At 49.6% G+C, this 13,890-nt stretch overlaps 1 protein-coding gene across 13 annotated transcripts in view; it reads left to right on the forward strand.

Moving 5' to 3' along the window:
• The window catches only part of LOC116948983 (receptor-type tyrosine-protein phosphatase delta-like), a 614,820-nt gene that overhangs the window by 559,967 nt on the left and 40,963 nt on the right, over nucleotides 1-13,890 (forward strand). For all 13 annotated transcript variants that reach the window (XM_076071860.1, XM_076071866.1, XM_076071855.1 and 10 more), the window contains 2 exons: nucleotides 2,912-3,033; nucleotides 11,996-12,093. In XM_076071860.1, coding sequence (XP_075927975.1) covers nucleotides 2,912-3,033; nucleotides 11,996-12,093 — 220 coding nt within the window. The remainder of the gene's footprint in view (nucleotides 1-2,911; nucleotides 3,034-11,995; nucleotides 12,094-13,890) is intronic.

Consider the following 13,890-nt stretch of genomic DNA (forward strand, 5'->3'; position numbering starts at 1 on the left):
CGAAGAAATTCAACTGTTTTTGACATAATGCCTTACTGTCAAATTTTTATTCAACATTTTTATATAAAAGGAACTTATTGTGCTCATTGAACACATGACCACTGCGTGTCACTTTACATGACGAATGGGTTACGAAATGAATTAGGAAGGCCTCCGATGAGGCACCCGAACCCACGAGCACGTTTACACGCAGCTACATTGTCCCCCGTGGTCCGCGCGACTGTCCTATCGTGCCATTGCTGCTCCTTTCCTGTCCATTCGTCTAACAATTGTTCTGAGTTGTGTGCACAACCGTGCTTCGGACTTGGACCGATGCCCTAGAGAGAGAGAAAGAGTACTTTATTTTAACATCTGGCAGTTCACCAACATTGATTCCAGCAAGCCTGACTCTGCTGATGAGATTCTTCATGCTGAAGCTGGTCTCGAGTTTCCGTGTGCTTAATCATTGCTGCTGAAATTAGCCACCTCCAGAAGGCCATTGGGGCCTATGGGTTGTGCATGCAATACCTTGATTGTACGTGTGTGTTCCCGGTCTGCTCTCCATATGTGCCTCCTGAACATACACCGCATGGCTTACTTTAATGTTAATCATTTATTTTTTAAAAAGGGTTCACAGAGCATTGCACTGCATGTGTTTAATGCATCATTTAATAATTTCAAGTAAACAGAGTATTGCTTTGTTATTCTAATGGGCTTTGCCTATTCACTTGTGTGCTCTTTTTTCATTATCGCTGGGCAGTGAGCCAGGAAGGTAAGAATTCACAATCATAAAAAAAATAATTTGTACATATGATATTTGCGCCATTCTTATTTGCACGAGGCTATCCCGGAGGCGCTGTGCGTCACAGGCAGGCAGTCGCCAAGTAGGGGGCGATGCCGCTATGGCTTTTTACCACATCATCATCATCATTGTCATATTCATGCTGCCACTGAATTTACATATGAGTGATAGTAGTGTTTGTATTATATCATTTACTGTGTGACTACATTTTGCTGGTTTGTTTGTGGCGAGAATGCGCCTCGGTGGCGAGATGTTAACTGCCTCGCCTGGCATACATGAGTAGGTGGTTTGATCCCGACCCTGATGCCTCTGTATTTGGAGTTTGCATGTACTCGCCGTCGTCGCGTAGATTTTACCCCAGGTCCTCCAGTTTTTCCCTCCACATTTAGAAATACACATGTCGAGTATATGGCTGCGATAGATTTCCACGTGATAAGCCTCTTCGTTGAGCTATCATTTGTGGCCACGGCGCTTCTGTAAAAGAGCTGTATAGCTCAGAGGGCCTTACCTGGTAAAATATAAAAACAAAGTTTTGTTTAGCTTAGTGTGTACCTGTCTTCGTGTGCATCTGTGTGTGTGTTTCAGTGCACCTGCGTGTGTAAAGAGAGGAGAGAACATTCCATTCCATCGGTTTGCCATTATTAGAACCACAGCATGCTGGGCACACTTGAAAAATGCAATCCACTTGAGTTGAGAGGATTCATAAACTAACGGAGCTAAGCCATGTAAGCGATGCACGGGGAATGAGTTCCTCCCTCGACTCAAATTTCGCCCATAAAAGCATTCCCTGCTGACAGATGTTCACAGAAACTCAATGGCAACAAACGGCCACGCACACGTGCAAACAACGCCCACCTTTCAAGGTGCTTTGCTGGACACACGTGCCGCGGCGGCAATGAAAGAACACAATTAATTCACGTAACGGCTTCAACGCGGCTGTTCTAAAGCTTCAGCGTTCGGTGCCGGGCTGACGAAACCGCTCCCTTTCGGCTGCTTCGTCATTTTACCCCGGCGTTCCGCAAATTTGCGATGGGGAGTGGTGGCGCGGACGCTTGGCGCTCTGCGGACGTTGCCCGCTGCTGTGCTTACGTGCGCGGCGTCCCACGAGCGTTTCCGTTAATTGCAGGGAACGAGCGCGTGCCTGGATGACTTTGCAGAAGCCGTTCGTGTGCATCCTTTTTCGTGCTTGTTTCAGAGGTTGTGTGCGTGCATGCGTGCGTGTGGCTCTTCGTGTGTCCATGTGTTTGCCTACGTGTGTTATGCTCGTGCCAATCTAAAAACCCCACAACCGCCATGACCCTTAGCCTCCTATGGTTTCAAAGTACGCCGAGCCCGGCGTACGCAATGTGGTGATGATGCCACCATACCCGTTGGCTATGCAGGAGTTGCTGTGCTGTGCGTCGTTGCATGTGCATGCTGTGCATGAACAGATCGCCGGGCGGCTAAAACACAGCAAGTGGGCACAGTAGTGGGGGGGGGGCACAGGTGGTGCATCTGCCGGTCATCTCAAGCAGTCAACCCATGGCACTTCACGTGGCACAAGCGCCGTGGTGATGTCATCACCACTTAGTGGCGAATGGTGGCTGTTGTTGTGTGTGCATGTATCTTTACACTGCTGGATTATGGCCTCCCCACAGTGCGCTGATCGTGGGGGGGGGGGGGGGTATATGTAACCATACTTCACCACTCTGGTCGGTGGTGCTCGGTGAAATGGGGAAGTTAAGGGGAACTCGGGACTGGTTCAGATATCTCATAGATGCGGAAGAATAGACGTACAGCACAACGGTGGATTCTTACTGCACTGACCTCTGCGGCCCACAACGTAGCCTCTGGGTATTCGTGTTCGGATTAAATTCACCCTCTTGTGCGTGCCTGTGTGTGTGTGTGTGTCTATCCGTGCATGTCTGTCCATACATGTCTGTCCGTGCACACGTGTCTTCCCGTGCGTCCGTGCGTGTGTGTTCCTGCATGTCCGTGCGTCCGTGCGTGCGTGCCCCTGCATGTCCGTGCGTGCGTGTCTGTCCGTGCGTGCGTGTCCCTGCATGTCCGTGCGTGCGTGCGTGCCCCTGCATGTCCGTGCGTGCGTGTCTGGCTGTGCGTGCGTGCGTTCTACGATGAACCCACGTCTAGAAAGCGCCGGGAGGGCCAAGCAGGAAAGGGAGGAGCCACGGGCTTTCCCAGCAACAAGGACATCCCGACACCCAACCACTCGGATCCAGTCCAACTCAGACGTCTCAACCACCAAACGCCAGGTCGCTATGCATCTCCATTCTCATCCGGAGTGATTTTATCTCGAATGCTCATTAAAGGTGAAAGGGGCAGCCCTGCGATTACTTGCTCATGCCACTGCTGGCTGAAAGGGTTTCCACGAGAGGGTGACTTTGGAGATCCCCATCGAAAAAAAAGACGGATCTAAGTCTCAGCTTTATTATTCATAATTTGATAAGTTTGGCTTTTTAAAATGATACCTTTGTAAATGTGCCAGTCTTGTGGTAGAGGGATAATGGCAGTAATTTTTCGTGTAAAATGTCCACCGCCGTCACCGCGTGGCGAACGCAAAAACAAATGTGGATGGTCGCACTGACTACACAGACATTACGTTTTAAGTTACCAAACAGTAGGTCAGTGGGCACACTCTCACCGCTCACCGTGGCCAGACCCATCACAGAGCTACTCAATAATACATCGTGGACTAGACCACAAGACTCCCGGTGGCTATTAATAATCGCCACTGGCCCAGAAACCATTCCCGATTCCTGATGTGTGATGTGCACTGCTGCTCGTTCATCCACATTGCTGCATCTTCTCGAAAATGGTTGGGAAATGAAATGATATGTCAAGGGATAAATAAATAATGCTGCACTTGCTTTTCCTGCTTCTAAAGAGCGGTATGACCTCGAACTTCCTGCGTACGGGCTACATTTCCTTGAGGAGGAGATGATCAGGACACGGAGTCTGCCATCGGGTTATAGTTTGCAGTGTTCTGGGGCAAAGCATGAGTGCTCCCACCTCTTACATTATGTGGAAGAGTAGGCCAAATAGGGGTTTCTAGAGCTCCAGTTAGTGTAGACCCATCCACCAGCAGTGGTTTGTACGAGTAAATTCAGGGCTGAACCTTTACCATTTTTGAGTGGGAATGATGTCACTGTGCACTCGCTTTCATCATTCAATGAAGCATCGCGATTCAAACAAAGCCCGGATCACTCATTGACATTACGGTGCACGGTAGCAGCCTTCTAGTTGCCAGGGGATTCACTTGAACCCATTGCCTTTAGGATACACTTCATGAAAAAAATGGCGTAAGTGATTCGTAGCATTGATTGTGGCAAATGAATCGGACACGGGGACACTGACAAAGAAAATGGAACAGAAGATGAAAAGTGTGCAATGAGGCATGGAGACTTCAGTGCCGCAGTTGACACGAAGAGGTGGGAAGAGGAACACATGGATCATGGATAAAGGGGGCTTGGGCAGGACTCTTCACTGTGAGTGTCGATGGCTGATGGACGAGGCTGTTTTATGGAATGGCAGCCCGAGGCGGGAACTCGCCAAAGAGGAGACGGAGCGATACGATTCGCTTCGAGTGCGGGAGCCATGTGGATGGTGGCATCGCAAGGCCACGAGAGATGGTGACGCCTTTGGGGAGGCATTCATCCAGCGTTGATAGAGCATTGACTGATGATGGTCGTGATCACGAGCTTAAGAATAAATGTTTTAATGAGAATTATTTGATCTGGTGCTATTGTGGAAATTACAACTGCAGGCGTTTGATCGTTTGCGCTGGTCCGGTGGAATATGCAAGTTTGTGCACTTGCGCTGCGTTTTGGACGTGAAACCAGCTGATTGTTTATCTTGTAAAACAATTACTTTAAAAAGAGCATGGAAGCGTCGGCCAACCAATAGCCTCTAATGGGGCTGTCTAGAGCTCACTCGATTGGAGGCCCTTTTGCCAGTAATGGCTCTGGCAAGCAGTCAGGGCTGCACCTTTGCATTTTACTTAATAAATATCTGTCCCTTTTGAACACAAGATGAGGTTAATCATAGTTCGTCATTTTATTCTTCAAGAGAAAATGATCATCAATGTCAAGACGAACAGGTCATTGTGACCAATACTGTTGATGCCAGCAAACCTCACCATTGCTTTCCTCCTTCCATTAATTTCTGCGGCTGTGGTGTGCGTGATTTATAGTCCTGATTTATTGCACGATATGTTTTACTCGGTGGCAGCACAGTGGCTGTGAACCCCGGTGACAAGTGTTTAATTCCCGGCCTTAGCTGTGTGAATTATCTCATGCTAGTTATGTGAATGGTCTCACGCTAGCTGTGTGAATGGTTTCACAATTGCTATGTGAATGGTCTCACAGTAGCTGTGTGAATGGTCTCACGTTAGCTGTGTGAATGGTCTCACGTTAGCTGTGTGAATGGTCTCACGTTAGCTGTGTGAATGGTCTCACAGTAGCTGTGTGAATGATCTCACGGTAGCTGTGTGAATGGTCTCACGCTAGCTGTGTGAATGGTTTCACAATAGCTATGTGAATGGTCTCATAGTAGCTGTTGAATGGTCTCACTGTAGCTGTGTGAATGGTCTCACGTTAGCTGTGTTAATGGTCTCACGCTAGCTGTGTGAATGGTCTCACGTTAGCTGTGTGAATGGTCTCACGTTAGCTGTGTGAATGGTCTCACAGTAGCTGTGTGAATGGTCTCACAGTAGCTGTGTGAATGTTCTCACGTTAGCTGTGTGAATGGTCTCACAGTAGCTGTGTGAATGGTCTCACTGTAGCTGTGTGAATGGTCTCACGTTAGCTGTGTGAATGATCTCACAGTAGCTGTGTGAATGGTCTCACGTTAGCTTTGTGAATGGTCTCACAGTAGCTGTGTGAATGATCTCACAGTAGCTGTGTGAATGGTCTCACAGTAGCTGTGTGAATGGTCTCACGCTAGCTGTGTGAATGGTTTCACAATAGCTATGTGAATGGTCTCATAGTAGCTGTTGAATGGTCTCACTGTAGCTGTGTGAATGGTCTCACGTTAGCTGTGTTAATGGTCTCACGCTAGCTTTGTGAATGGTCTCACGTTAGCTGTGTGAATGGTCTCACGTTAGCTGTGTGAATGGTCTCACAGTAGCTGTGTGAATGGTCTCACAGTAGCTGTGTGAATGGTCTCACAGTAGCTGTGTGAATGTTCTCACGTTAGCTGTGTGAATGGTCTCACAGTAGCTGTGTGAATGGTCTCACTGTAGCTGTGTGAATGGTCTCACAGTAGCTGTGTGAATGGTCTCACAGTAGCTGTGTGAATGGTCTCACTGTAGCTGTGTGAATGGTCTCACGCTAGCTATGTGAATGGTCTCACAGTAGCTGTGTGAATGGCAGGTGATATCCGAGCTGGTCGTGCTTCCAGCAGATATGGTCAAACAACCCCCATGAATGACAGATCATGGGGAAGATCTTCATCTAAGCAAAGGATTGACAACACCGCACATGAAGGTGTAAATCAATACGAACAATGTATAATTGCTGTACGACCACCGTGACCGAGTGATGGGATTGTAATGAATACGCAAGAGTGAGATGGACGATAGCACTGTGTGGCAAGGCAGCACCACAGGAGGAGGGGGGGGGGGGATCGGTGGGCTACATCCAGCAGTGGAAAGACACCGTCTAATATCGATGATGATGATGTCTTTATGGATTTCGTATGCAGCAATGACCGTGCCGACAAATCCGTCAGCAGAAACTGGTTTCTTTTCCCCCGGGCTTAATCGCAGAAAAGTTGCCGTGTGAAGTTCTTAAAAAAAAAAGAACGATTTCCTCTAGACTCCACCCAAGAAAATTTCTTTTCTGGTGATCATTTTTTTATTGCCATACACGGCGTCTTGAAACTTAAATATTTGCAATGTTGCGCGCGCACGCTCACGCTCGTGCTCGCACATCCCGATGCGACGCCCGCTCAGCAGGCCACGTAGCGCCCGATGCATTATAGATGGCCCCGGCACAACGGCGCGGCACAACGTGCCCGCCCGCCCGCCCGTCCGCCCGCACGCCCGCACGCTCTCCCGCCTAGCCCTATCAGTGCCCTCGCACCGCCCGCGCGCTTTTTCTACAAATCAAAGCTGCCTGGCATCAATAAACCATGCCATTCTTGCATGACATCGCATAATCCCTCGTGTCACCTACACATGCGCACGCAAAGTGTGGAATTATACAATGGGGTTTTGGAGAAAATAGCCGAAGGGTAAATTAAATTTTCAACTCTCCTCACCTGATTGAGAGCGTAGGGCGGAAAAAAATGTGCTTTCTACACGGGTGAGTAATGTTTCTGCAGCGGTTAATACCCAGCCGATTCATTAAAAAAAACATTTGTCCTCGCGGAAAAAGTTTCGCTGCTCCTTCGTGTCATCCCACCCGGTTCGTGAAACGGCGTCGGGAAGATGATGTCGCAGAACTACTTTGGAGATTGCCTCCCTTCCGCACCGAGCGGTTAACCTTCGATCCAAGCCGAGCGATGGATGAGAATTTAAAAAAACCAAGCACAAGTTACGTAACAAAGTGCTTTTGTTCAGTTTTGAAGAAGTAGACAGAGGCCATCAACTCGTAGCCCTTGAGAACCCAGTCTAATCGTGTCTGGGCTCGAGCCCAAGGCATTTGGTGGTGTCTGCTCAGTGTCTCTTCAATGATGAAGCAGCGGTACATCCTACTGAGTGTTATATAAGTGGGTCAAAGGGTTACGAGAAAGGGAGTCTTAAAAGTCACACCGACAATGCTGCGCTAATCTTGAAGCACTGCCGTGGTTTATTAATGATGCAGCATCACGGTGCATCTGTGTTATTGATGGCATTATAAATAATAAGTGTGAACCCGCACCATTCCCACCGCTATCACTCAGTGCGCGTGCGTTCGTGCGCGCGCGCGTGTGTGTGCTGATATGGGCGAGTGAATGAACGTGTACGTGGTGAGAAACGATGGCCATACTGCGCTGGTGAGTCCTAGCAAGGATGAAAGCAGCTCATGCAGTTGTCTTGTCGTTTGTTGTTGCCGCATCTCAGCTCGTCTTGAGCTGGTGGCCACTAACGATGCTCGCTTGCGTGCAAACATTTGCGCGAGAATGACGACGTCGTCCGCTTATTTGCAAAGCATGCTGGGAATTCCTGTAACGTTTAAGTTGCCGATGCCTCCTTGCGTTGGCATTGTGACCGGAACTGTGCCCATGCTGTGTAAACAAACACCAAAAAAAAATTCAATATTCTGTGAGCACCATCAGGATCTCACTGTGAGTCAGAAGCAATTCAAGTGACCACCACAAATAACCACGGCATCAAAGATGTACCCTCTTACACCCAGCTACTTAAGACCCAATCTTGCTCACGGAAAAATTCAATAAAACAAATTTATACCACTGCGTCGGTTTCGGTGGTTGTAGCCTATAGCTCTCGGATGTTTTCTTTTTGCATTCTGCCCTGTCTTGTTTACCACGTTTTCGGAAACGGAAGCAGCTCCCGGTATGCGGGGAGAAACGTCAAGACACATAGCGCCACATTTATTTTCTCCCTCGCTGTGGAGAGAGAGAGAGATAGAGAGCGACTCAAAGGCGCGTGAAACCACTGGCAAGCGGGAAGGCAGTGGCCACGCAGTGAGCCGGTGCCAACAATTTCACCAAGCTCTGCCGCCCTCTATATATGGAGATGTTACCGGTCAATTAATGAGTGGAGAAGGAAACAACGTGCCCCTCCCCCCCCCCCCCCCCTCTGAGCAAAAACGCGGGACAAATGGAGAAAACATCGAGGAGAGCTAAATCAAAGTTATAAATCAAGATGAGCACATGAGCCACTGGGTTGGAATGAGGTTCGTGAACTTATTTGCACGGATCTATGTCATCCCCCCCACCCCTCGTGTGTTGTGGTTGCTTCTCTCCTGCCACACGCAGAAAACTCTCATCGATGGGATTGACCAATCACCCCTCACCCCTCCTGATTGAGTCTTGAGACTCGGGGAGGCGTTTTTTTGCATTAATTAAAGGGCATTCTCTATTATTATTACTGATGTGGAGTACTTTCAATTGCACGTGATATCCCCAGGGGCTCGAAATTAGTAGCTCATGCTACTTCAGCAATTGTGTCTTGCTGTGGCTGTCCCACCTGATGACGGTCGCTTGTGTTGCGCCCGAAACGTCGTGATTTAAATTTATTTTATTTTTTATAACTACGTGACGTTACCGAAAGAACCAAAGATTATGGATCCCTGCAGTCACGAAAACTTCAAATCTAGATAGTAGCTCGTGCTCTTAAGCAGTGGAGAGCGTTTATGTACGAAGAGAGGGAGAGAGACGGCCACTGAAGGGCATCGTCTCTATTGCTGCCCAGGTCTTTTTTTTAATAAGGCTTAAATTGTTTAAGAAAGCCTAGTTTAATTATGTATCGTTATGGGCCCATGCTGAGTGTGACCACCCTTAAACTTCTTAATTAGTGAGGGAAGAAGTAACGGAATAGGTAACGCTGCAATTAACAAATTCAAAACCCTTTGGGGGGGGGGGACGAAGATGGGTGATGAAAGTCGACGCTCTCGTCCCCGCTCTGCTAAGTGCGAGGTGCTAACTCGTTGGAAATGGTTCAATAGGGAAGAAGGGGGGGGGGGGTGTGGGGGAACAAACTTGACCATCCTTGTGGGAGGATGACGGCAAATGGAATTTGTATCTCTGCGATGACGACGACGTTCCGGCCTGCTTAGGTGCTCGCTAGCAGCACTTGCCCCAACAGTCTGTTCAGGCTCTATGGGGGAACTTTGTTTTGTTGGGACTTTGGCAGGCATGGGGGTGGGGGGGGGGGCTGGTGTTTCCCACGCAGTGGGTCGTGTGCAAGCCACAAAAACTCGGAGATCGTGGCACGTCTCCTCTGGGTTTTTCTTCAAATATATTGGATACAATTCTCATATCAGGTGTGGTGGGATGGCTTTGCCAGTCAATCACGCATTCATTCATTAACCCATTGTTGGGTGGGGTTTGCTTAAAGCCCGCATTGGCAGGCTTCCAAAGTTAAAACCACCTTCGTTTTGCCGACGTCTGAAATCCACATGGACGCGTTGGGTTCTTGTTACAGTTTGGGGGGGGGGAGAGCGCAAGCATCCAGACCCCCCAAATGTTTTGGATGGATGGAACATATTGGGAGTTGCGTTAAGGTGCAGCCCTGCAATTGCTTGCGCGCGCCACTGCCGCCAGAAGGCCTCCACTAGAAGGGGCTCCAGAGAGCCCGACTGCAGGGTAGTTGGGCTCCGCTTCCATGCTAGGCAAGCATCCTGGAAGACGTCCGCCATAAATGGCTGTGGATATATGTGCCCCAAGTAAGGGTCCATTGAGGCTCATTTTCAAGGGCGGTTCGTTGAAAGAACGGGCGAGTTTCTAAAAATCCCCTCCCACACCTCTCCAGGGGATTCCTGTCCAGCGTGGAAGAGGAGGATGAAATGTAGCCTCTGAAGAGGCTTTCAAGAGCTCCCTCTCGTGGAGGCTGCTCTTGTACTAGAAGTTGCGTGAGCAAAGTCATTTCGGGGTTGCACTTTTACCATTTCCCGTGCCGCTAGAAAGCGAAAACTTTCTCGCTTTTGCAAGCTGCTAGGATTTCTCTGCGTATTTATTACATTTCACTGCAATGTGCACTCGCTGCTCATTTGAAATTGGTAGAGTGACGTGGTAAGCAACCGGAACGGTGCAACACATTTCACGCGGCACGATGCCAGTTCGGCCACGTGGCTTTGTTGCTCGGGCATTAGGGGGGCGGGGGGGAGGGCACAAAGAATGAAGAGTCTTCTTCTTTGGTTCTTTCGGTAAAGTCACGTAGAATGAGAATAAAATGATAAATTAATAAAATAAAATAACACAATAAAATTCTCACGACGTTTCGGCCACAACACAAGTGGCCTTCATCAGACTGTCTGGAGGACAGCGCTGGAGTCCTCCAGACGTGGCCTTCATCAGACTGTCTGGAGGACAGCGCTGGAGTCCTCCAGACAGTCTCGTCCCTTCACCTGATGAAGGCCGCTTGTGTTGTGGCCGAAACATCGTGAGAATTTTATTGTTATTTTATTTTATTAATTTATCATTTTATTCTCATTCTACGTGACTTTACCGAAAGAACCAAAGAAGATGAATCCTTGCAGTCACGAAAGCTTTAAATCGAAAAAAATGAAGAGTTGTATTGCTTTCTTTTACAATCGACCGTCGGGGGTGAATTTAATAACTGTAGACTAATGTCTGAAGGATCACTGCCAAAATAACTTTATTAAGGAGTGAAGCTGGCGTTTAAAAGGGCTCTGTTAGCTCGATGTTCCACGCTGTATGTAGTCGTAGGACGAGGCACGGCGAGCAACAGTCAGCCTTATTTACTTATTCATCAAGGTCACGTCGACCCAGTGCAAGGCTGTTTCCAAGCCCTCCAAATTAACGCGGTAATTATCTCAACATATTATTGGTTCTTTCGGTAAAGTCACGTAGAAGGGAAACAATAAAATAATAAAATATAAAACAATAATTTTATTATTTTATTGTTTCCCTTCTACAATAAAATAATAAAATTATTGTTTTATATTTTATTATTTTATTGTTTCCCTTCTACGTGACTTTACCGAAAGAACCAAAGAATATGAATCCCTGCAGTCACGAAAGCTTTAAATCAAAGTTTATCTCAACATAATGAAGCACGATTATTGTGGCGGTTAAGTTTATTTAAATTTCTCTCATGGGTCCCAACGAGGATGGGGAGGGTGGGCGCTCACCTCCGTTCGCGCCCTGAGCTAGTTGGGTGGAAATTCCACGGTCCTGTGCCAGCTGGCCAGTATACGCTTTTAACGTTTAGCTTTTTGAAAGAGAAAAAAAAAAGATACGGAGGATATAACGCAACGTGAACGCTCTGTGTGTGCCGCGGTGCCCTTCCTTTGCCGGCGAGTTGTGCGTCAAAACTGCAGGCGGTTTCTTGTGAGCGCTGCCTGCGGGCTGCACGCTGCTCGGCGTTCCCCTGACCAGGGTTCCGCTAACTAGGGTTTGTATATGCGCTGAACCTCTTTCGCACCGTACGTAGCCGCCCGTGCTCATCGGGTTCCACCGCCCAGTGTCCCGCCGGCCTGTGTTGTGCCGCGTGCCGTATCTCCGACCCGGTGCTCCTCTGACCTGCGTCCGGTCCCGCCTGCCTCTCTCCCCGCCCGCCCCCCTCCCCTCCCCGTGACGGTTTTCCAGGCATGATGAACCACCCGCCCATCGCCGTGGCCGACCTCGAGGAGCACGTGGAGAGGCTCCGAGCCAACGACGGTCTCAAGTTCTCGCAGGAGTACGAGGTGAGCGAGCGCGGGGCGGGCAGTGCTGGCACTCCGACGCCACGTCGGCAAAATCGCCCGCAACGTAACCGCGAGCTTGCCGGATCCTCAGATTTTGAGTTAAAATCTTGGCTCTGCGGGGTGGAGGTGGGGGGGGGGGGGTGACTTAGCCAATCATCCCCCTGAGGTCGAAAATCCGAGTTCTACTTTGGAGGGAAGCGAACGGTGAATGTCCCATGGATTGACTCGTCCTCGCTGTAAACGGGCTCTAGACGGGAGATGTACGTATGTTTGTTGAACTTCTTTCACACAGTACGTAGCCAACCGTGCTAAACACCACCAACGCCAGTTACGATTATCTGGATCGGTCCAAGTACTAATTTGAGGCTGAGTCGACCTAGGGGAGGCCTCTGCCGGGTTCACAGCTCAGCGCGCCAACCGCTTTCGCCAGTGCCCTCCACAAAGACAAACTCACACTCACACCCCTCTCACACTCTCTCTCACACTCACACCTCTCTCACACTCTCTCCCACACTCTCTCCCACTCTCTCCCACACTCTCCCACACTCTCTCCCACACTCTCTCCCACACTCTCCCACACTCTCCCACACTCTCTCCCACACTCCCCCGCACTCTCTCACACTCTCTCACACTCTCTCCCACACTCTCTCTCCCACACTCTCTCCCACACTCTCCCACACTCTCCCACACTCTCCCACTCTCCCACACTCTCCCACACTCTCTCCCACACTCTCTCTCCCACACTCTCTCCCACTCTCTCCCACACTCTCTCACACTCTCTCCCACACTCTCTCACACTCTCTCCCACACTCTTCCACACTCTCTCACACTCTCTCACACTCTCTCCCACACTCTCTCACACTCTCCCACACTCTCTCACACTCTCTCCCACACTCTTCCACACTCTCTCACACTCTCTCCCACATTCTTCCAAACTCTCCCACACTCTCTCACACTCTCTCCCACACTCTCTCACACTCTCCCACACTCTCCCACACTCTTCCACACTCTCCCACACTCTCCCACACTCTCTCCCACACTCTCTCCCACACTCTCTCACACTCTCCCACACTCTCCCACACTCTCTCACACTCTCCCACACTCACACCCCTCTCACACTCTCTCTCACACTCTCACACTCTCTCACACTCTCTCCCACTCTCTCTCACACTCTCTCCCACACTGTCCCACACTCTCCCACACTCTCTCACACTCTCCCACACTCTCTCACACTCTCCCACACTCTCTCACACTCTCTCTCCCACACTCTCTCACACTCTCTCACACTCTCCCACACTCTCCCACACTCTCTCACACTCTCTCCCACACTCTCCCACACTCTCTCCCACACTCCCCCGCACTCTCTCACACTCTCTCACACTCTCTCCCACACTCTCTCTCCCACACTCTCTCCCACACTCTCCCACACTCTCCCACACTCTCCCACTCTCCCACACTCTCCCACACTCTCTCCCACACTCTCTCTCCCACACTCTCTCCCACTCTCTCCCACACTCTCTCACACTCTCTCCCACACTCTCTCACACTCTCTCCCACACTCTTCCACACTCTCTCACACTCTCTCACACTCTCTCCCACACTCTCTCACACTCTCCCACACTCTCTCACACTCTCTCCCACACTCTTCCACACTCTCTCACACTCTCTCCCACATTCTTCCAAACTTTCCCACACTCTCTCACACTCTCTCCCACACTCTCTCACACTCTCCCACACTCTCCCACACTCTTCCACACTCTCCCACACTCTCCCACACTCTCTCCCACACTCTCTCCC

Source organism: Petromyzon marinus, chromosome 35, assembly GCF_048934315.1.
Source record: "Petromyzon marinus isolate PM22_M1 ecotype Great Lakes invasive population chromosome 35, UKy_Petmar_22M1.pri1.0, whole genome shotgun sequence".
In the NCBI taxonomy this organism is placed as follows: Eukaryota; Metazoa; Chordata; class Hyperoartia; order Petromyzontiformes; family Petromyzontidae; genus Petromyzon; species Petromyzon marinus.